Raw genomic sequence first — 21,519 nt, 5'->3', positions numbered from 1 at the left:
TACAGATTGTATTTAAACTTCAGAATATTTAAGACAATTGTAACCCTGTAAAGTTGATGAAATATTAAAAAAAAAAAAAAAAAAAAAGTTGTGTTGTCTGGGGTTTCTGTCCCTCGGGGCGTCCGGGGTGCCCCTAGAGCTATAGGGTGCCCACCCAGTGCCTATAGGGAGGGCTATGGGGTGCCTATAGAGCTGTGGCGTGTCTGTGGGGTCCCCATAGGGTGCCCGCAGCCCTGTGGGCCATCTGTGGGGTTCCTATGGAGTGTCTGTGGGACGATAGGGTGCTCCTGGGGTCCTTATGGTGTCCCCACGGGGTCCCTGTAGGGTTGTGGGGTGTCCATGGTGTCCCTATGGGACTATAGGGTGCTCCTGGGGTCCCCGTAGGGCTGTGGGGTGTCCGTGGGGTCCCTATAGAGTGCCTATAGCATTATAGGATGCTCCTGGGGTCCCCATTGGTTCCCCATGGGGTGTCCATAGGGTCCCTATATAGCACCTATAGCACTATAGGGTGCTCCTGGGGTCCCCACTTGGTGCCCAAAGGGCTGTGGGTGTCCGCAGGGTCCCTATAGAGTGCCTATAGCACTATAGGGTGCTCCTGAGGTCCCCACAGGGTGCCCGTAGGGCTGTGGGGTGTCCGTGGGGTCCCTATAGAGTGCCTATAGCACTCTAGGGTGCTCTTGGGGTCCCCACGGGGTGTCCATAGGGTGTCCGTGGGGTCCCTATAGAGTGCCTACAGCACTATAGGGTGCTCCTGGGGTCCCCACGGGGGGCCCACGAAGACGCGGGGTATCCATGGAGTGCCTACAGGATGCTCACAGGGTTCCCGCGGGTCTGTGGGGTCCCCTCAGGGCGCTCACAGAGCCACGGGGAGCCCACGGGACGCCCAGGGTCCCCCATCCCGGGCCGGGCCGGGGCGGGCCCTGCTGAGCTTCCCGCCGCGTGCGGGCGCTGCGGCGACCCCTGCCCCGCGCAGCCGCGCGCCCATGGCGGCGCCGCTCTGGGTTGGCCGCCGCCACGCCGTCGGGCGGAGAGAGGGGCGGCGCTCTAGGCGGCCGCCGCGTTCTCTCTGGCCCTGGCGGACCGCGAAGATGGCGGCGCCCATGGAGGTGGCGCTGGTGTCGGACGCCGCCGGGCCGCTCTGCAACTGCTCGGTCTGGGAGCTGCACTCCGGCTCCGCCCTGCCCGGCTACCGCGGCGGCAACAGCGGGCCGCGCGGGCTGGCGCTGCTGGGCGGAGAGCACCTGCTGGGGGCCCAGCTCGGCAAGAGCTACATCAACGTCTGGGAGCTGCAGAGGAAGGTACCGGCGCGGCGGGCGGGCCCGGGAGGCCTCGGCTTGGGGGGAGCCCCCGGGCTCGGCGGAGGGACCCTCCGTCCCTGTGGGGATGCGCTAAGTCCTCTCTCCCCAGAGAGACACCCCCGCCCCGTCTCTGTGGTGGGGGCCCCTCTCCCCGTAGAGACCCCCGCCCCGTCTCTGTGGTGGGGGCCCCTCTCCCCGTAGGGACCCCCGCCCCGTCTCTGTGGTGGGGGCCCCTCTCCCCGTAGGGACCCCCGCCCCGTCTCTGTGCCCAGAACCCCAGGCCGCCTCCCTCCATAATCACCTCCACCACCACGGGCAGATGTCCACCCCCCCCGCCCCCGGCTCTGGAGAGACCCCCCAGTGATGCCCCTGAGCTCCTCACCTCTAGGGGACCTGCCCGCAGCCCCCTCCCCACCTTGCTCCCCACCCACCCTGGGGTCATGGATCCCCTAAGTCCCAGCTCCCTTCCCGGGGGTCCCGGCTGATCCCATGGGAACTTCCAGGAGAGGTGTTTTCTGCAGGAGGAATCGGCTGTTGGGGTCCTCTCGGGGCCAGTGTCCCCCCAGCTGTGCCCAGGCCATGCCCCCTCTGCGGCTCCCCTTCCCGAGGCTGGAAGGGGGTGTCACGGCTCCCAGGGCTGCCCAGGAACACGACCAGCCCTGTCGAGGCAGAGCCCGGGGGGACGCGGGTGCCCCGCAGCTGCGCCCGCTTCGCCTGAAGCCTCCCTTCGCCTCGGTCTGCCCTCCGTGCCTTCCAGCCAAAAATGGAAGCCTAAATGCAGCCAGGCAAACCTCGCCCATCCCTCCAGAGCCGTACCCCTTCCTCCTCCTGCCAGCTGCATCCCACTTGTGCTTCAGCTAGGGCAGGACAGTAGCAAATACAGCTGTAATTTCTCCATTCCCTGTCGTTCCCCTCGGTTTTGCTGCAGAGAGCAGCAGCAGCTCGCGGGTCTGGGCACACGCAGCCCCTTCGCTGCCCCAGCTCAGGGTGGGTTTTTTCCAGATCTCCTGAGCCATGAGGAGCTGCTCTCAGACCCGCTGCTGGTTCTCCCAGGCTGTGAACTCACGTCCTCTTTTTTTAAAAAAAAACTTTTTATCAATGTTACTTTCTGTAATCTTCAGAGCCTGTTTACCACTGAGTCTCCAAGGTTCCCCAACTGTGGAGCATAATTGCCTCCAGACCCCTTGCCTTTCGGTGGCTGCGCGTTGGCTGGAGCTCTGTGGATGGAGGAGGGTGGGAGGGGAGTTTACCTTTTCCCTGCAGGGCTAAACACAAAGCGGCTGCAACAAAACTAGCAAAATGCGGAGCGGTTCAATGTGATTTGAGCACAGGGACTGTGCTCCTCCATCATCTTCCTCCTCAGCACTGAATCTCCAAACCGCGGCGGTGCTGGTGTGGGATGAGGCTCAAACATAGGCAGCCGCAGCGCGTCAGAAGCTGCCTGAGCTGCCTCTTCTCCCGTGGGCTGGTCTCAACTGAACCAGGGTCTTGTTTCTCTCTCCCTCCTGTACTCCAGCCCCGACCGAGGGGTCACTGTGTTCATTCTACCCCCAGGACCAGCTCCAGCAGAAGATCATATGCCCTGGGCCGGTGACCTGCCTGACGGCTTCTCCCAACGGGCTCTACATCCTGGCTGGGGTTGCCGAGAGCATCTACCTGTGGGAGGTGAGGGGGCTGCTGGCCCACGCGGGGAATGGGGATGTAGAGACTGGCATCCTGCACAGTTAGCGAGTGCACCCTGTCAGGTGTCAGTACGTCCATGTTGTCTGGGCTCTGCAGCGGGGCGAAGGCCTCGCTGGGTCGGGTACGTCACAGGTGTCGCAGTCTGGCCTCGGTGCTGGCCCGAGAGGCTGGGGCTGGCTGCTCGGCAGCCTCCGTGGGTGTGCAGACCACGGGGCAGCTCGTCAAAGCAGGGAGGAGAAGGAATTGTGGTGGGAGGTGCTGGATGAGGCTTAGGTCTGTTCTCTCCTCTTTCCAAGCTGCTACAGATGCCTTAGGGGTCAGATGTCGATCCCTCAATGCAGGAGCACAGGACCTCATTTTCCTTTAGCACTTCTTCCACGTTTTAGCTTAATATTTGTATGTGACTTGTGATCTGGATGCCTGCAGAGGCTGCTGTACTCTGGTCATCATCCTTCTATTTTTAATTAGTGGTGTGTTTACATGGGGATTACACTACCTTCTAAGCACTTCGCCAAGCAAATAAAAGAACAAGCTTGGTCTGAGCCCTGGGATTAAACACAGAGATGTCTAACCCGGAAAGCTCTCGGTCCTGCGGGATGTTTCTGAGCCTTGTTGTGTGGGCAGCTCTATCTTAATTCATCAGATTTTTCTTTTAAAAAATGTGCTTGTGGCAATGTTGGAAAAAAAAGCCTTTACAAGGAGTGCTGGGCGGAGGCTGCAGCAAGTGGGAGTCACTCGCGCGTGATGTTCTGAGCTGGTCTCTGCTCTGCTTCGTCTGCACAGCGTGGCCCTTTCTGTCTGCCCCCAGCTAGCCTTGCCTAGCAAACGTTTCCGAGCGTCTGCCTGGAGTGGGTGACAGCACTGTCCTCCTGGCAGAGGGAGCAGGTACCTTGGAAAGGCTGCGTGGAAACCATTGTAGAGCTGGAAATGGGCCCAGGAGCCCTAGTTTTGTGCCTTCTCTGTGAATCAGCTTGTTCTCCCTTGAATTGTGGTTAGGTGTTATTTTTAGGTGTAATTCAGACAACAAGAGGGAGTCGATTCTGTTCGGTTGTACGGGGCTCGCTCGCTGCCTCCTTAATTCCCTCCCTATGTGTGGTGTTGCCTTTCAACAAGAAAAGCTCCAGGTTTAGGGAGCTCCTTGTCTGCCATAAAGCCTCCACTGGCCCGAGACCATGCAGCACCCCATGGGGTGGCACGTGGCCTCCTGCAGCTTTCGTAAGCCCCGCAGCCGTCTCATTAGATGTTGTGGGAGGTTGGAAGAAGCTATCAGAGTAATATTAACAGTAAATAGGGAAGCTTTACTGCATGCTTGTGTCTTGGCCAGAGAAACGGCACTGGCATCACTAGGTTCCAGAGTTAACATTGGCAGGACCTCTTCAACCTGTCTTCTACTGTATTTACCTTCGTTCATAAGTGTATGTGGTTGTGCTGGTTTCACCTCGATTGTGTCAGTTGCCATCAGTGAGGTGCAAACGGGATTGCGTTGTTGGCACAACCTTCCCTTTTCGCTCCGTTTGCGCCGCCCTGTTCCGCACGGCTCCAGGGCGCGGGCGCGCTCCGCTCGCTCCTGGCACAGCAGCACCCGGCTGGGGATGGAGCTGCAGGTGCTGCTGCACCCACAAGTGTTGAGGGCAGGGCGCTACAGTATTCCAGGGCATCTCAGTGCTCCTTTCTTAATACTCTCCTGCCCTTTCCCTTGCTCTAGGTCTCCAACGGGAACCTCCTAGCCATCCTGAACCGACACTACCAGGACCTCACATGCCTCTGCTTTACTGACGACAGCAGCCACTTTCTCTCGGGGGCGAAGGACTGTCTGGCCCTGGTGTGGAACCTTTACAGGTAACGGTGGCCCGCGGGGAGGTCTCGCCCCATTTGTACAGGGAGCATCTGGGCGAGGAATATTAGAACAAGAGATCAGCCACCGCTTCCCAGAGGCGGAATCAGCTCTGCCTAAGCCCACGTGTCTAAGCTGTTTGTAAAGCCTGCTGGTGATGGTGAGTCTGTGCCCTCCTTAGGCAGCTCTTCCACTGTTGTTCTCCTCGCTGCCAGAGTGGATTTTCCTAGTGTCTCATCTGAGTTTCCCAAGCTGTGGCACATGGCTGTGACTTCTTTTCCCTGCTTGACACAGAGTGGGTTGTGCCCTTTCCCTGCTAATGGCAGCTGAGGTCTCTGTCCCCTCTGGGAGCTCAGCAGTGGCCCTTGTCCTTGGTATGTGCTGTGGCCACTGATGGCTTCCGTGTCCTGCTCGGTCCTCGCAGCCAGAAGAGCCATCCCGGAGGAAGCAGAGCCTCGGCCAGCTCTCCTCACAGCCGCTTTGCTCCGGCATCCCCAGTGTTGCTCTTGCTGACCTGCTGTGCCAACCCACCTCTCTGTTCTCCCCTACAGCGTGCTGCAGGCAGAGCCCTCCCAGATCCCTGACCCTCGCCACGTGTGGTCCCGACACAGCCTCCCCATCACGGACTTGTGCTGTGGCTTTGGAGGGCCCTTGGCACGAGCTGCCACGGCCTCCCTTGACCAGACAGCAAAGGTAAGGCTCGTCTCAGTCCCACCGAACAAGAGTTGCAGAGGTGTGCAGGCCTCAGAGGGTTAAAGCAGAGTTTCTGCTGGGCTGCAGCAGAGCTGTCCGTGAGGGTTGCAGTAGCTGAATTTCTTGGCTGTCTCTGTGATGACTCAGAGCTGCCAGACCTAATGGGCTTTGCCTCTCCAAACACCAGCAGTTTCTCTGCACCTGCCCTCGGGCTGAGCCTCCGCGTGCTTTGCAGTCCCTCTTCTCCCGCGGAATGTTGGGGTCAGCTCCTCCGATTCCCCTCGCGATGTCCTCTAGTCTCAAAGGGCAGGGAGCAGAGCAGGCTGGAGCCCGCAGCCTGCTCCTCCTGTCCTGCGGGGAGGGGTCTGCCCTGGGGGGCAGGATGGGCACGCGAGGGGGTTAAGGGCCGTTTCGGAGCTGCCTGGGAAACTTCTTGTCTCATGGTCACGAAGAGGCTGATCCTGGGTTCTGCCGTGGTTATGCCTTGGACTCGGTTTCCCCGTCTGCAGGAAGGAGGGGATGCTGGTACGTGCTGCCAGCTTGCCACTGGGCAGGTGCTGATAAGCAGCAGCGTGTTCTTCCAATCCTGCTGTTAACATTTAAGCCCCTGATTCTCCTGTACCCTCTCACTCCAGCTCTGGGAAATCTCATCTGGGGAGCTCCTGCTTTCTGTCCTCTTCGATGTGGGGATCATGGCTGTGACTCTTGACCTCTCCGAGTATCACATGTTCTGCGGCGGCATGGACGGATCCATCTTCCAGGTTGACCTCTGTGCCTGGGTGAGTGTGTGGGGCTGCAGATCTGCTTGGTGCTGCTGTCGTGACGCCCAGCCTTGAGGTGGCACCCTGAGCTACTGTCACCTCCCTGCCTACGTGACTGGGGTGACCTACCGGGTCGTGGGAGGGCCTGGGTTCCCCTGTATCTCCTCTGCCCCCTTCAGACACAGTGATGAACCTGCTGGCTTCAGCCTTCCTGAATTTAAACCCTTCCTTCCTTCATTTCTGCAGCCGGTCCAGAGAGACCGGACCTTCCAGACAGAGCGGGAGAACGGGAAGGTCTTCAAAGGGCACAGGTGAGGGACCAGACATACCTGCCAAACACTTCATCGCCTCTGTCTGCCCACCTCACCAGTTTCTGGTAGTCCTCGGGTCATCCTGAGTTTAAATTTCTTCTTCCCCATTCCAGGAACCAGGTGACGTGTCTGTCGGTCTCCACGGATGGCAGCCTGCTGCTTTCCGGATCACACGATGAAACAGTCCGGCTGTGGGACATCCAGAGCAAGCAGTGCCTGAAGACAATGAATCACAAAGGTAGGCATGCTCTTATCTCCAGGATCCTTTCCTCCTCAGCTGCCAAAGGCCGCTGCTGTCTCACTTCTGCTGCCCTGATGCTGCCCTGGGCACTTCAGGCATTTCTCTGCTACTTGCTTCACACCTCCAGGAAGGGTAGAGGCATTAGAGGGACGCCTTAGCTGTCTGGAGGAATGTTTTGACCTTGCCCATGTCTGATAACAACACCCCTGTGCACTGTCAGGGAGTGAGTCATAGATTTCATCCTGTCGCTGAGGACGTCCAGGATCTTCCTCCTTGTTTTCCAAAGGGAGCGGTTGCCCCACATGCACCCTAACGCCTGGGGAGGCTGTGGGAGGGGGAGGATGTGTCTGGAGAAGAGGCTGTCTCTGCGGCCCCAGCAACGAGCACCCATGAGCTCATTAGGCCTGAAGTGAATCCGATATAAGCAGCTGTCTGGGATTTCAGTCTAATGGCTCTGATAAACCACGCAAACAAACCTTTACGGGCTCAGATCAGCAATTAGGTGCCTCAGAGCAGCGGGTGGTTTAGGCCTCTTGTTGCGTTTGAGCTGTTGCTAACAGTGGATTTCCTCTATGATTGTGGTGCCCTCCTGTCTCTTAACACCGCTCCCGCTGGTGGGGCTGGCAGCGCTGCTCACTGGGCACTGCCTAAAACCCTCCCAGAAAGGTGATGGTGGTGAAAGTCAGACCCTGTTCCTCTGTTTTGCTGCCCTAGGCGCTGAAAGCCAGGCCGCCTGCAGACCCTTTCTTTTTTCTCTTTTGCTGCCAAGGACTGTTTCTAATGGGCAGCTACTGCAGTGCCCATCCAGCCTTGCTCCACTAGCACTAGAGGGGTGAAAGCAGACAAAATCTGAGCTGTGTGAGTCATTGGCAGGGGTGGGGGGGCAAGATTTCACTGCAAGCCAGGCATTAAAACCTTCCTTGAGGCTGCAGGGGAGTGCAGAGGGACACACGCTCTTGCCATGAGGGGCAGGACTGGGTTGACCATGCCGCTGGGTGCCAGGCCATGAGGTGCGGGTGCTTTCTGCAGCCTCTGCTGGCTCGCTTCTTCCTGCAGGCAGGGATTTGGCTTCCCCAGCAGCTCTGGCACCAGTACCACCTTGCTGCTGCTGTGTGCTTAGTCTGAGCCCGGAAGCAGGGTGGGAGCTGTATTGCGGATCAGGAGCTGCCATCCAGGGGAGCCCACTGCAGAGAGCCGTACCGTAGGTGGAGGGTCCCCGCACAGAGCACAGGCTTTCTGCAGCCTCCCTGCATCGGGGGCTCTGCGGCTCTCCTGTCTCAGCGCTGCCTCTCTTCAGCAGCCGTGCCACCCCGTCTTAGTCGGGCAGCAAGTTCCCTGCAGCGCTGGTTTCCATCGGGTCACTGTCTCCCCATGGCCTTTCTTGTTGCCTCTCCAAGCAGTGACATGAGCCTCCCAGCAAGGTCTGTTCCCTGCTGCTGCCCTGCTCGCCCCTCCAGCACGTTCCCTGAGCCTTTCCTTTCCCAAGGCAAGGATGACATGGGCTTTTCTGCCACAGCTGGCGTGACAGCAACCTCCGGCCTGGTGAGCTTGGGAAAGCAAGGTCCCTCCGCTCGCAGGGCAGAGAGGGTGGCTGGGGGCAAGGCAGGAACCACTGCCCTCCCACATGATGGTGCTGCAAATAGATCGGAGAGGTTGGAGCGTGGCTCGGGGCTTGAGGAGCGTGGCTGTGCAGGACAGATGCAGGGGGCTTTTCCAGCAAGGTTTGCTTGTCCTTGACAGGGGCGGGCAGGCGAGGGGGCAGAAGTCGGGCTGCTGCTGTTGGGTAATGAGCTGCGACTCTGCCAGGCACGGCAGGGCTGCCCCTGGTCACCCAGCGAGGCTGGCACTGCTCTGAGGGGAAGCAGGGGACCTCTGGGATGGGGAGGCCAGCGCTTCCCACTTCTCTTGCCAGCACTGCTCCAAAATCCCTCCGGGTCTTGGTTCCTGTCCTGTTACACAAACTCCGTCCTTTTCCCATCGAACACCGTGTGACACAGACCATCCCTGAGGGCTTGTTCATGCAAGGCCACCCCGGGGATGCTCCAGCCGATCCATCCTGCTGGCAGCTGCCACTGTTGGAAACCAGATTGTTTATTCTCACCCAGTTGAGTCCAGTCCCTCTGCCTACAAGGCAAGATGTCACCCACTGCCTGGCACCTGAGGCGTCGTGACGAGGGGGGTTGGATGGGACTTGTGTCCGCACTGAAGCCTGAGAGCAGCTGGGGGCTCTGTGCCTGGATGGTGCCCAGATTTGAGGATCTGTGGACTGGTGCATGTGATTTTTCTCCTCTCTGCCTTTCTTGTCCCTCCCTTTCAAATTGCTCCTCGAATTGCCAGTGAACCAGCAGCGGTAATCGCACTGATGGATATTTTCATAAGAAGCAGCAAACATCTTGTCTTTAGGGAGAGAGCAAGAGTAAAACAAATGGTTTGTTACAGCAAAGTGTTGGCAAAGAGCAGCTTCGGGGCCAGCCTGGGACTGCTGGCAGAGCAGCTTCTGGACCGAGTATTCAGTGGAGCCTTTGCTTTGCCGGCAGGATCCAGCCTTGGATCATGGGAGGGTCAGGCTTCAGAGCAGTCTGTGGTCTAGCTGGAGGGGAGATAATGGCAAGGGAGCCCTCGTCCACATCAGAGGTGCTTTTGTCCATCTCTCTGGAGGAACTGAAAGCCTCGGGTAGCTCCGAGCCCCTCCGGGGGCCCCCTGGGCTCCCTCTGTCGCAGCCCAGTCCTGCACCTTTCCCCGCCGCCTTCAGCGGGGACGCTGGGCGGGTGCTGCGGCAGCCTGCCTCTGCTCAGGTGCATCTGGATCCTTTTAACCTTTTCCTCACGCTGTCGAGTTTGGCCGGGGAAAGATGGATGGTCAGGGATTTATTAGCAGTGACCGAGCTGTTCTGCTTGCACACAAGCCCGCTGGCTAGCAGAGGCAGTGTGGGGGGCTTTGGGGGGCTGGGGGGTCGCTGTGTCTGATGGGGAGTGGTTTGGGGCATGAGGGGAAACAGTGGGAGTTCACCAGCAAGCATGATTTGGAAGGGGGGGCGGAGGGGGCTGCTGACAGAAAGCAGCAGCCCGTGTGGGTAAATGCAGTAATTAAAGCGCTCATTAGCTCTGCCAAATGAGAGTGTGTGATAGATCATTGCAGGAGACAGCTGCGAGAGCGGCAGCGCTGATGGATGGCTGGCTCTGCGGAGGGTGGCCGGGCTGCCCTGCTCCTCCCTGCCGGGCCCAGGCTGCGGAGCCGCGTCCCTGCTCCCCGCCACCAAGGACAGGGAGAGGGGCTCTGCCTCTTCCCAGGTGCTGGGGAGGAAGGCAGGAGTCCTGGCAGCTGCCTGCGCTGCAGGTTGTACCCTCTGTTCTCGGGACAGCTTGTCCAGAGGGGAGAAGTCTGACCCGTCCCCTCCTCTTGTCCCGTCCCAGGTCCGGTTACAAACGCCTTCATAGTGCTGGCCCCAGCCAACATGTTCAACCCGGACGGGAAACCCAGCGTGCCTCTCCCCAAATTCAGCAAACACCTCCACGGCACCGAGAGCAACGACGAGCAGGGGAGCGAGGGAGTGACGCTGCGCCTGGGGCTCCACCAGCAGGTACTGGGGTTGAGCAGGCTGCTGGGGAGGGGGAGACCGAGGTCGGGTGGGCGATCTGAGCTATAGGGTGCAAAACTCCTCCAGCCAGAGCAGCGGTGGTGCCTGGCTGGTGCTGATCCGCTGTTGATGGGCAGCAGCTCCATGGCCCGTTCTGTTCGTCCCCCGTGCTGCTAAACTTCCCCAAGCACCATTTTTTTTAAAGCAGTGGAATTGCCCGATTTAGTGACTTGTGGTGGGAGCCTTGCAGGCCAGCCAGGCAGGGAGCAGTCAGGCTCTTCCCTTGCTCTCAGCTGCATCTGGGCTGCTCTCAGCTGGGGGAGAGGAGCCCCCAGACGGAGGTCTCCAAGTGGAGCAGGGTCCTGGCTGGGGCGCAGGGTGTCCCTCTGAAGTCGCCCCAGCGTGGCCGTCCCCAGGCAGGAGGGTATCCTGCACTGTCAGTGACCACAGGCTCGTTGCGTGACGTGCCCCTGGCCTCTCTGCCGGCACTCCCAGAGCTGCTCTCCCCTCTCAGCGTCTGTCCCCAGGCGAGTGACAGCCCTTCCATGGCTGGCAGACGAGATCCGTGTCGGGGAGAGCAGCCTGCGGCGCGGCAAGCCCAGCGCTTCCCCCTGCCCCGCAAAGGGCTCTGTCCGTGCCGGGAGAGCAGCCCGGCAGACCCCTGCACAAGGCACGCCTGAGGGGACCGTTTTGGGCCCCCTGTGCCTGCTCAGCCCTGGGCACAGACCTTCCATTCTTGAAAGGAGCTGCAGCTCCAGCCAGGCTCTGCCGCAGTGTTGGCTGTACCCCGCTGGACTCTCTGCTCAGTCACTGCTTTGGCCTGTGGGGCTGGGGGTGTTTCTTTGCCTACTCCATCAGGGAACCCTGCCCCGGGGTGCTGGGAGAGGGCCCGGGTCTTCTGTGTCAGCGTCTCCTGTCTGGTCCCTGCAGGAGTCTGGGGAGAGCTACCTGGAGAAGGCTGAGAAGATGTACTCGCAGATGTACTCAACAAGGGAAAAGGTGAGAGCTGCTCCACGACGGGGGAATCGCGGCCTTCTGGGGGGTCCTCGCTTCAGCTGAAGCAGTCCTCGGGGCACTGCGGAAAGCTGGGGGAGGAACGAGCCCTGGAATTCGCTGATGGTGTAGGCAGGAGGGGCTGCAGTTCGAGTAGGAGATGGAGGAGGGAGAGGACAAATGAGTTTGGGGTTTGCTGCTCTGTGCGGGAGCACTCGCCTCCGCTTGCCAGAGGTGAGACCCGGGTGCCTGAGGCTTTTCTGTCGTGTTTTTCTGTCACAGAACCTGGTGGGAGACCAGGAGCATCTGACGATCCAGGTGAGCGAGCTGGAAGAGGAGGTGAGCACCCTCCGGAAAATCAACAAGAACCTCTTTGACTTCTCCGCTCGCATCATCACCAAACCAGCCAAATGAAGAGGCACCCCCTGCCCTCGCACCCCTCTGCCTCTCCCTGCCCAGCTCCTGGGGAAGACCCAGCCCGCCCTCGGGCACCTGCGCACGCAGATGTGCAAGCACGCCTGGCTCGCGTCCTCGCCAGCACCTGTCACGCGGCACGCGCCGGAGCATTTGCCTGCTCGGTCTGGCGTCGGTTCGGTGATAGGGGACTGAGACAAGCACGGGGGCTGCAGGGCTGCTGCGTGTGGGACAACACAGGGACCGTTTTCACCCCGATTCGCTGCTCGGTGCCGGTGGGGGCAGACTCGGAGCGGCCGGCTGCAGGAGGAGCGTCGCCGGCTCCGAGGGAGGGGTTCAGGACACAGCTCCTGCTCTTTCCCTGTCTCTTCCCCTGGCCCTTTTTTGTTTCTTTTTGTTACTTGACCCTGCAGTGCAGACAGAAAAGTGTTTTTTCTCTTAATACCGGTTTGAGATTGGATTTTAGAGACCCCTTCCGCCCATCCTGCCCTGGGAAACGCTGCTTGGTATCGCCAGACCCCTCACAGCCGGGATCCTGCTGCGGGCTTGTTCCGCTGCCGTGACAGCCGGGGCTGCGTGGGGACAGGCGGGGGGTCCCCGGGGCGCTGAGCCTGAAGACAGGACTCCCACACCGCCCCATCCGTCCTGCTCCGGCGGGCGGGAGGGCAGGGGGCTGGGGGGCCTCCCTGGGCTCAGAGAGGGGTGGTGGTTTCAGGGTGTGGGGCTGACCCCTTTGGGGAGGGGCGAGGGGGCCAGCAAGGTGCTATTTCCAATCTCATAAGCTGACAGTTTATATATATTTGGATCCAGCTACTTTGTTTTCATGGTGTTCTGGGGAATCGGCCTTTTGTATTGTCACGAGCATGGCAGCGGGGGTTGTGGGTTTTGTTTAGGTTTATTTTTTACATAAAAGATTTCTTTTTTTATAGTGAAAGGTGCCTGAGGTGGTTCTTTAACACCCCGCTGGTGGTCACAGGTCTCATAACCTCCCGCCACTGCCCCGGCAGCGCTGGGAGCGGGGACGTGCTTTCTTGTCTGGGGAAGCTGCGTTCCTTGGCCGTCTTTTCCCTGTGGGTCCGTCTGTGTCCCCACGAGGCCCAGCCCATGTCGCTGGAGGGGCTCCCCTGGATCTCGGGGACTGTGGCCGTCCCTGTGCGCACCCACTGCACCGTCCTCTTTAATACCCCAGAAGTAACCGCAGCTGATTTAAAGTGCACTTTAATAACGCAAGCATCCGTGCAGACCGTGCTCCTGCCAGCTTGCTTAGGTAATGCTTTTAGCTTAATAACAGCTCTGCTGCTGCTGCTCCCCACCTTCCTCCTGACAGCTTGGATCAACGTTAATCAGCTGCATCAGGGAGCGTCAGCCTGGGCCAGGGGCTGCTCTGGGGGCTGCTGGCGGCAGGAGCGTGTCCCGGAGCCCCGAGGTCCCCCGGGAGGGTGGCAGCCTGCACCCCACCAAGCCCAGACCCCAGCCCTCCCTCCCCGTTGTCCCGTGCTCTCTCCCAGGTCCACGCATGGGATTAGTGTTGGGGTGCTGTGCTTGGGCAGAGCAGGTGGGAGGATGGGGCTTCCCTGTGAGCCCCCTCCTCTGCTGCACCTGGGGAGAGGCTGAGGTCTGGGGGGCTATTTCATGCCACAAGCCCCCCTCTCCCCAGCTCCTGCCTGGGGCAGTGGGTGCTGGGCTGCGTTTACCCCTGGGAGAAGGAGCTGCCTGGGGCCCTGCGGTCAGGATCCTGCTCTGGGGGGACCAGCACCCCTAAGAAGGGGCTGCCAGGGCACGGGGAGCGCTGGCAGCCCCTTCAGCATTTGCTCTGAGGGCCTCCCCTCTCCAGGCCTGTCTCCGCACAGGGAGTTCATTAGCTGTGACTCATTAAATTTGTCTGGTGATCAATACTTTTTGCCAGCTGGTATTTGGCTCCATTGCTCGCTTTATTTTTCTTATTAATTTAGTAGAGGCTCTCTGCCTCCCTGGCAGCTGATGTTCGCGCTCCTGGTGCTGAGGAGCCCCCGGCCTGTGCCTCGGTTTCCCTGGTGTGATGAGCAGGATGACCCCACTTTCCCTCCCTGTGGAGGAAGGCTGCAAAGCTGCTGCGTGTCTGGCCGTGCTGCAGGAGTGCGAGGCCCTTCGCCTCTGCCCCACGCAGTGGGAGAGGCCCCAGGACCCCCCGATTTTAAGCTGCATCTCTGTGGAGGGAAGGAGGGATCCGGTCGTGGCCTTTACCGGGGGGGTGGCGGAGTTTACGGCCCTGATCCCGGCTCAGCGACCGCTCTGGGGGGCTTTTCCCAGCCCGGGCGGTGGCGGGGAGCGCTGGCCTCGTCCGGCTGGAGGAGGAGGACGACGAAGGTCCCGCTGGTCCCGCGGCAGCCGGGACCGCCCTGGGAAAGGCGGGGGATCCTGTGCCGGGGCTCCTCGCACTCGGGTGGGGGCCCCGCTGGGCTGCGGGGTGCGGGAAGGGGGGGACTTGCGCCACGCGTGGGCGAGTGCCAGGCCCGCGTGTGCGGGGGGGGGGGGGGGGCGCTGCGGGCGTGCCCGGCGCTGTGTGGGCCGGGCCCGGCGTGACCCACCGGGGGCCGCCCCGGACCCTCCCGCTCGGCTCGGGGCCGGGGCCGGGACCCTGCCCGCACACCCGGGCTGCGGAGCCGGGCGGGGTCCGCTCCCGGGGGCGCTGCCGACCCTCCCGGAGCCGCTCCCGCCCCCGGCCCGCCCCGGCGGGGCGCAGAGCGGCGGGGCCGGTGGCGGGGCGCATGGCGGGGCTGCGGGCGCTCTGGCTGCTGGCGGCGGCGCTGGGCGCGGCGGGGGGACACCCGCAGCCCTGCCGCGTCCTGGCCCGCACCGGCCCCGCCGTGCGGCTCGGGGCGCTGCTGCCGCCCGCCGCCCCCCGCCGCGCTCGGCTCCGCGCCGCGCTGGTGAGAGCCGCCGGCCCCAGCACCCCCGGCCCCGGGGGGAGCCCCGCCGGGAGCCCCGGGGTGGGGCCCGGCCCCGGGGGCGCGGCGCTGCCCTACAACCTCAGCCTGGAGGTGGTGGCGGGCGCCCCGGCGGTGCGGGACCCGGGCTCGCTGGCGCGGTGGCTGTGCGGGGCGCTGGTGGTGCGCGGCGTGGCCGCCGTCCTGGCGCTGCCCCGCTCCCGCCGGGAGCTCCTCCAGCTCGACTTCCTCGCCGCCGCCCTCCAGATCCCCTTCGTCAGCCTCCTGGACAGCCGCGGGCCCCTGCCCTTCCGAGCGCAGGTAAGACCCGCACGGGGGGACGCGCACCCGGGACGCTCGGGCGCGGCTGTGGGGACCGGGGCCGCCGGGAGGCAGCGCTCCGTCCCTGCTTGCCGTGCCGGCTCCGACCCTTCTCCGTCCTTGCTCCCGTCCCGGCTCCATCCCTGCTCCTATCCCCATCCTCATCCCGGCTCCAACCCCGGCTCCAGTCCCGGCTCTGCCCCAGCCCCTCATCATCGCTGCATCCCGGCTCCATCCCGGCTCTGTCCTGGCTCCGTCTCGGCCCCATCCCACCCCCGTTCCCACGTCCAATCCAGCTCTATCCTGACCCCCACCGTAGATCTATCCCAGGCCTCATCCTGGCTCTCTTCTGGCCCCATCGCAGCCCTATACCAGCCCCCTCCTGGCCCCCATTCCAGCCCCATCCTGGCTCTATCCCAGCCTCCATGCCAGCTCTGTCCTGGCTCGATCCCAGCCCCCATCTCCTCTCTCTCCCCTGGCCCCCTGCCTGGCTCTATCCCAGCTCCCACTCCAAGGCAAATTCCCTGGCTCCTCTGGCAGCCCCACATCCCCCCAGCCCCAGTACCAGCCCCGGTCCGACCCCACAAGGGTTCTGCCCCGCTGTCCCAGCAGTGATGTCTGTAGGTGCCGGGGCCGTGTTTCACAGCCTAGACCCTGCCAAGCCAAGACCTCTCCCAGCCCTGTGTCCTTGGGGCTGGATTCATCCCTCTCCCTCGGCCAGTCCCTCCTGGGGACAGACCCTTTCTGCACGGGGTCATACCGCGTTTGGGTCCCTCCACGTGTGCACCAACCCCGGGCTGCGCCTGGGCAGAGGTGACTCCTCGTTTGGTAGGACCACACCAGGCCCTGTCCCACCAGCCTCTCCCCAGGGATGCCCGGGCAGGCAGCAAACACGTGCAGGCTGCGACGCCCTCCACGCGAGCTCGGCTGCTGCCTGGCAAGTGGCGTGTCCGTCCTTGGAGCGCGCCGGCTGCGGGGAGCTGGGGCAGTGCCGGGCTGGGAGCGCGAGACCCTTGTGCGTGCGGGCAGGGGGATGCACAACTCACTGCTCGGGTGGCCACAAACCCTCTTGTCCACCCAGCTGGGGGACCTGTGGGGGTCTCTTCCCCAGGGCCCTCCCTCTGGTCCCTGGGCATCCCTCCGGCTTCGTGAGAGGATGCCTGGCCAGGAATGGATAGGGGGAAACATCTACCCGGGCTGGGACAGGGCAGGGAGCAGGCAGGGAGTGTGGGGCTCTAGGGCAGGAGGGACCATGCATGGTGCTGCCTCTGGGCTCTTCCCCTGGGCAGAAGCAGGGCAGGGGGACAGCCGCAACCCCTGTGTGTTGGCAGAGCCCCTTCCACTTCCACATGGACCGGCAGAGCTCACTGGAGACGCTGGTAGATGTGCTGGTGAGTGTCCTGCAGGCCAACAACTGGCAAGAGACCAACCTGCTGCTCTGCCACCCCTGGGATGTCTCCAGCTTCCTCGGCCTCTGGGCCCACCGCTCCCAGCTCTTCCTCCGCACCATCCTGGACCTCGGCTACCTGGACGAGCCCGGGGCCACCCGCTACCTCCAGCAGCATGGGGAGCGCTTCAGGGCCCTCTCCAGCCCCGTGCTGGTGCTCGGCTGCGACCTGCGACGTGCTCGGCTCATCTTCCAGGCAGCCGAGGAGTCGGGGCTGCTGCTGCAGGAGTTTCACTGGATGCTGGGCTCCCCGCTCAGTGCCAGCGAGCTGCAGACCGAGGGGCTGCCCCTGGGGCTGCTGGCCTATGGGGAGGTCAACCAGCCGCCGCTGGAGCTCTTCATCCAAGACATGGTAGAGCTGGTGTCCCGGGCCATCACCAGCGCCGCCCGCGTCCGCCCCGACCTGGCTCTCCTGCAGACAATGGTGAACTGCAACGACAGGCACCGGGCAGGCAGCGAGTCCTCGGGGCTCTTCCTCTCCCGGTAAGGGAGCTGCTGCGGGTGCCCCTTTCCCCCGCCCTGGCTCCATCGTATTGGGGTGCAGCCCTGGGATGGGGCGAGGGCAGAGCTAGGGGAATCCAGGTCTCTCTGCAGAGCCAGCACAGTCCCCAGCGTGCACGGCCACTGCCGTGGGGCTCAGCTCCCTCTCGGTCCCCGCTGCGCCCCTGGGACACGATTTGTGCTGGCTGCACAGAGGGGGACATGTCAATTCAGATCTCCCTAATGCTGCCCGAGCAGAGGCACCCTATAAATATTAATAACGATTGGCCCTGCCGTCACGGTGAGCTGCAGGGCAGCGGCAGCGGGGCCAGATTCTGCTCCTCCTCCCTGCCCTTATCCGTGCCTGAGTCAGGCACCGCCGGCTCCCAGCCCCAAGCCCCATCCCTTGGTCCCTTGCTCTGCCTGGCCACAGCCCAGAGCTGGTGATGCTGGAGCTGTGACACCCTCCCCCAACATCAGGTTCCTGGCCAACACGTCCTTCCACGGCCGGACGGGGCCCGTGCGCGTGGAGAACGCGATGCTGGTGCGCCCGGAGCAGCAGTACCGCGTCTGGAGCCTGCGGCGGGACTCGCGGGGGGAGCCCACCTGGGTGACGGTGGGCACCTGGCGGCACGGCGAGCTGGAGCTGGAGGAGGGCGCGTGGCAGAGCCACCGCCAGCGCAAGAGCCCTGGCGAGGGGGCCGGGGGGGGCCCGCGTGAGGCTGCGGGTGGTGACGCTGGTGGAGCACCCCTTCGTCTTCACCAGGGAGGCGGACGAGGATGGGAGCTGCCCGGCTGGGCAGCTCTGCCTGGACGCTGGCACCAACGACTCAGCTGTGCTGGATGCTCTCTTCGAGGAGCTCAGCACCAACAACGGCTCGGTGCCGCGGGCGTACAAGAAGTGCTGCTATGGGTACTGCATCGACCTGCTGGAGAAGCTGGCTGAGGACATGCCCTTCGACTTTGAGCTCTACATTGTGGGTGACGGGAAATACGGGGCCTGGAAGAACGGGCGCTGGACAGGGCTGGTGGGGGATCTGCTCAGTGGCACGGCCCACATGGCCGTCACCTCCTTCAGCATCAACTCGGCTCGGAGCAAAGTCATTGACTTCACCAGCCCCTTCTTCTCCACCAGCCTGGGCATCCTGGTGAGGACCAAGGACACAGCGTCGCCTATCGGGGCCTTCATGTGGCCCTTGCACTGGACCATGTGGGTGGGCATCTTTGTGGCCCTGCACACGACCGCACTCTTCCTCACCCTGTATGAGTGGAAGAGCCCCTACGGCATGACTCCCCATGGCCGCAACCGCATGAAGATCTTCTCCTACTCCTCAGCCCTCAACCTCTGCTATGCCATCCTCTTTGGGCGCACGGTGTCCAGCAAGACGCCCAAGTGCTGCACTGGTCGCTTCCTCATGAACCTCTGGGCCATCTTCTGCCTCCTGGTGCTCTCTAGCTACACGGCCAACCTCGCCGCCGTCATGGTGGGGGACAAGACCTTCGAGGAGCTCTCGGGCATCCACGATCCAAAGGTAGGAGAGTGTCCAGGCTGCTTCAGCTGGGATGAGGACAGGGAAGGGGGTGGGGGGGGGGGTCACGCCTGTCCTTCCTGCTGCACCTTCCCTGCTGGGATGAGCGCTGGCCCTGCAACACAGCTCTGGTCCTGAGGCTGGGGGGGGGGGGGCCTTGTGGTCCCCCGCCCTTGACCTGGCCTCAGTTCCAGGGTGGGGGGAAAGTGGGCTGTGCTCCTGCTGAGGCTGCCCTTGGGGTGGGGCGTGGGGGTGGCCTCCTTACCAGACACCCCACAAGAGCTGCTGTCTCTCCACGGGCTGCCCAGATCCTCCATGCCTGGGGCTGGATGTGCTCAGGGCTTGGGGACGTGTCCCCAGGGAGCCGGGGGCTGTTCCCGCCCGGGCCGGGGGTGCTGATGCGCCGGTGCCTCCTTCCAGCTGCATCACCCCTCGCAGGGCTTCCGCTTCGGCACGGTGTGGGAGAGCAGCGCCGAGGAGTACATCAAGAAGAGCTTCCCTGAGATGCATGAGTACATGCGGCCCTACAACGTCCCCACCACCCCCGCCGGTGTCACCACGCTCAAGTGAGGGGCAGGGAGTACACGGGGGGGTTTGTGTGTGTGGGTCCCCCTCCTTCTACCCCTCCCAGGGCAGACAGTGCCCCATCCCTGCAGCCTGTGCACCCCCACCCCTCACGCACATATCCCCCCCATCCCAGAGAGGGGTGTCAGGTTGGGGTGGGGGGGCCAGGAGAATGGGGGAGCAGCTCCTTCCCTGAGGGTCCCCCCTGCATTGGTGCAGGACGGAACCCCCAAAGCTCAACGCCTTCATCATGGACAAGGCGCTGCTGGACTACGAGGTCTCCATCGACTCCGATTGCAAACTGCTCACTGTGGGCAAACCCTTCGCCATTGAAGGTTGGGGGGCTGCGGAGGGTGGGGGCGGGGGCTGCGTGTATGTGTGTATATACGTGTGTGCGCGCTCTGGCTGCGGCCAGGATGGGGCCGTGCCCTGCGATGGCCGTGCATGGTGGGGAGGGTGCCCTCTCCATGGTGGGCTGTGCCCCCTGCGCCCCCAGCACTGACGCTCTCTCTCCCCCCACCGCCGGGGCCAGGCTACGGCATCGGCCTCCCCCAGAACTCGCCGCTGACCTCCAACATCTCCGAGTTCATCAGCCGCTACAAGTCGGCCGGGTTCATCGACCTCCTGCACGACAAGTGGTACAAGATGGTGCCCTGCGGCAAGCGCGTCTTCGCCGTCACAGAGGTGCGGGTGGCCGAGTCCTCACCTTGGGGCGGGGTTTGGGAGGCTGACACACCCCCCCATCCCAGATGACACCCCCTCCCTCTCCCCGCAGACCCTGCAGATGGGCATCTACCACTTCTCGGGGCTCTTCGTGCTGCTCTGCATCGGGCTCAGCGGCTCCTTGCTCACCTCGCTGGGCGAACACGTCTTCTACCGCCTCGTCCTGCCCCGCATCAAGCGCAAGAAGAAATTCAACTACTGGCTGCACACGAGCCAGGTGGGGCCGGCGGGAAGGGGCTCGCCCAGCGCCCAAAAGACACCCCCCATGATGCTGCTCCCCCTTTCCTTGCACAACCTCTGCCCTCCTGTCCCAGACCATTTCCCCCCCTGGTTAACCCCTGGACCATCGCCCCATCTCACTCTTCCCTTGCTGCCCACAGAAAATCCACCGGGCTCTGAACACGGGCACGGAGGAGCAGAAGGGCCAGCAGCTGAGCTTGGAGCAGAGGTATGGCTGGGGCTGGTCGCCTGCCCCACTCTCCTCCTCCCCGGGGGCACCCACTGTCCTGGGGGGGGCACGGAGGGACCTCCAGCTCCCTGCTCAACCCTCCCCATCTCCCCAAAAAGGTGCGACCCCCAGCCGAGGCAGGCGCCGGTGGCGGGGCAGCCCTGGAGCGCCCTGCAGAAGGAAGCACGGCGGGTGCGCTTCCAGCTGGACAAAGCCCCCAACGAGGGCGAGGGGTCCCTGCGGCACCCCGGGAACGGGCGGGTGCTGCGGCCCCTGGACAGGGCAGCCGGCGAGAGCGAGCTCCGGGAGCTGGAGGAGAAGATTCAGGAGATGCGGGACCAGCTGCGCGCGGCCCTGGTGAGGCAGAGCGAGCTGGTGGCCGTGCTGGGCACAGCGAAGAGTGGCCGGGCGCTGCACACCCCCCCGGACCCGGAGGAGCCCTGGGAGGAGAGGTGACGTGGGGCGGGGGGCCAGGGCAGCGCTCAGCAGCCCCCCAGGCTGCAGCGAGGTGGACTGGGCAGACCATCACCTGCTCCCCGGCTTGAGTGGGAGCAAAGTGTTGAGGGATGGAAGGAAAAAGGCCCTTGGGGTGGTGGGATGGAGGCAGGGGAGGGCCTGGGGCTGCCTCCATTCCCCAGATCCGGGGTCTTCATCCCTTCCTCACCTCCCTCCTCGCACAAGGGGGTTATTTTGGGGGAAGACAGTGGGTTCAGGTGAGATGAGATGCCCCTGTACCAGGGCAAACTGCAGCAAACTGCTGGCCAACTCTTCAGCAACGCTGTTTTTAAACCATGTAAATAAAGACGGAGAAAAACAAAGTCTGCTTTTTCTCTTCCAGCTGCAACCCAAATGCAGCGAGGCTCAGGGTGAGGGTACCCCTTCCCCTCCCCTCCCCTCCCTCCTCCGCAGGCACACGGCAGCCCAGCCTCACCGCAGGGCAGCCGCGATGACGAGGAGGAGGAAGGTGAGTACGCCTCGTCCTGCAGCGCACCGATGTGGCTGCAGGATGGGTGAACCCCAAACCTGTCCTCTGGGTGAGGCAGCCCCAGGGAGGCAAAGCTGGGCTGATCTCCAGAGCCACCCTCAAACCAGAACCGGAGCCTTCCTCAGGCCGCCCGTTTCTCAGCGCCCGCGGGGTGCGGAGAGGCCTGTGGGCTCAGCGCGCTGCCCTCGCCCCGCCAGCGGAGGAAGCTCAATAGCCCCTAGTCCAACAGTGGGTGACGACGGGGGCAAGAGACCAGACGAAGTTCTTCCCTCCCCGCAGCCCTTCCGCTCGCACGGGGCTTGCGGAACAC

The 21,519-nt window shown here is 63.0% G+C and overlaps 2 protein-coding genes across 2 annotated transcripts; both read left to right on the top strand.

The window, feature by feature from the left end:
• Window positions 1–1,048: 1,048 nt before the first annotated feature.
• Window positions 1,049–12,740, top strand: WDR18 (WD repeat domain 18). Its single transcript, XM_075077332.1, has 10 exons — window positions 1,049–1,298; window positions 2,853–2,963; window positions 4,687–4,820; window positions 5,367–5,508; window positions 6,144–6,287; window positions 6,516–6,580; window positions 6,694–6,818; window positions 10,236–10,402; window positions 11,330–11,398; window positions 11,675–12,740. Exons 1-10 carry the CDS (start codon window positions 1,089–1,091, stop codon window positions 11,804–11,806), a joined length of 1,299 nt encoding a protein of 432 aa, XP_074933433.1. The 5' UTR covers window positions 1,049–1,088; the 3' UTR covers window positions 11,807–12,740.
• A 1,692-nt stretch (window positions 12,741–14,432) lies between these two features.
• GRIN3B (glutamate ionotropic receptor NMDA type subunit 3B) lies at window positions 14,433–21,032 on the top strand. The gene is given in 10 exon segments (XM_075077283.1): window positions 14,433–15,033; window positions 16,365–16,963; window positions 17,441–17,663; window positions 17,665–18,492; window positions 18,910–19,055; window positions 19,273–19,388; window positions 19,586–19,737; window positions 19,829–19,993; window positions 20,157–20,224; window positions 20,344–21,032. Coding segments are annotated over 10 exon segments (3,114 nt in total). The 5' UTR covers window positions 14,433–14,553; the 3' UTR covers window positions 20,681–21,032.
• Window positions 21,033–21,519: the final 487 nt, after the last annotated feature.

Source organism: Phalacrocorax aristotelis, chromosome W (genome assembly GCF_949628215.1).
Source record: "Phalacrocorax aristotelis chromosome W, bGulAri2.1, whole genome shotgun sequence".
Lineage (NCBI taxonomy): Eukaryota > Metazoa > Chordata > Aves > Suliformes > Phalacrocoracidae > Phalacrocorax > Phalacrocorax aristotelis.
This window is presented reverse-complemented; position numbering and strand designations above follow the sequence as displayed.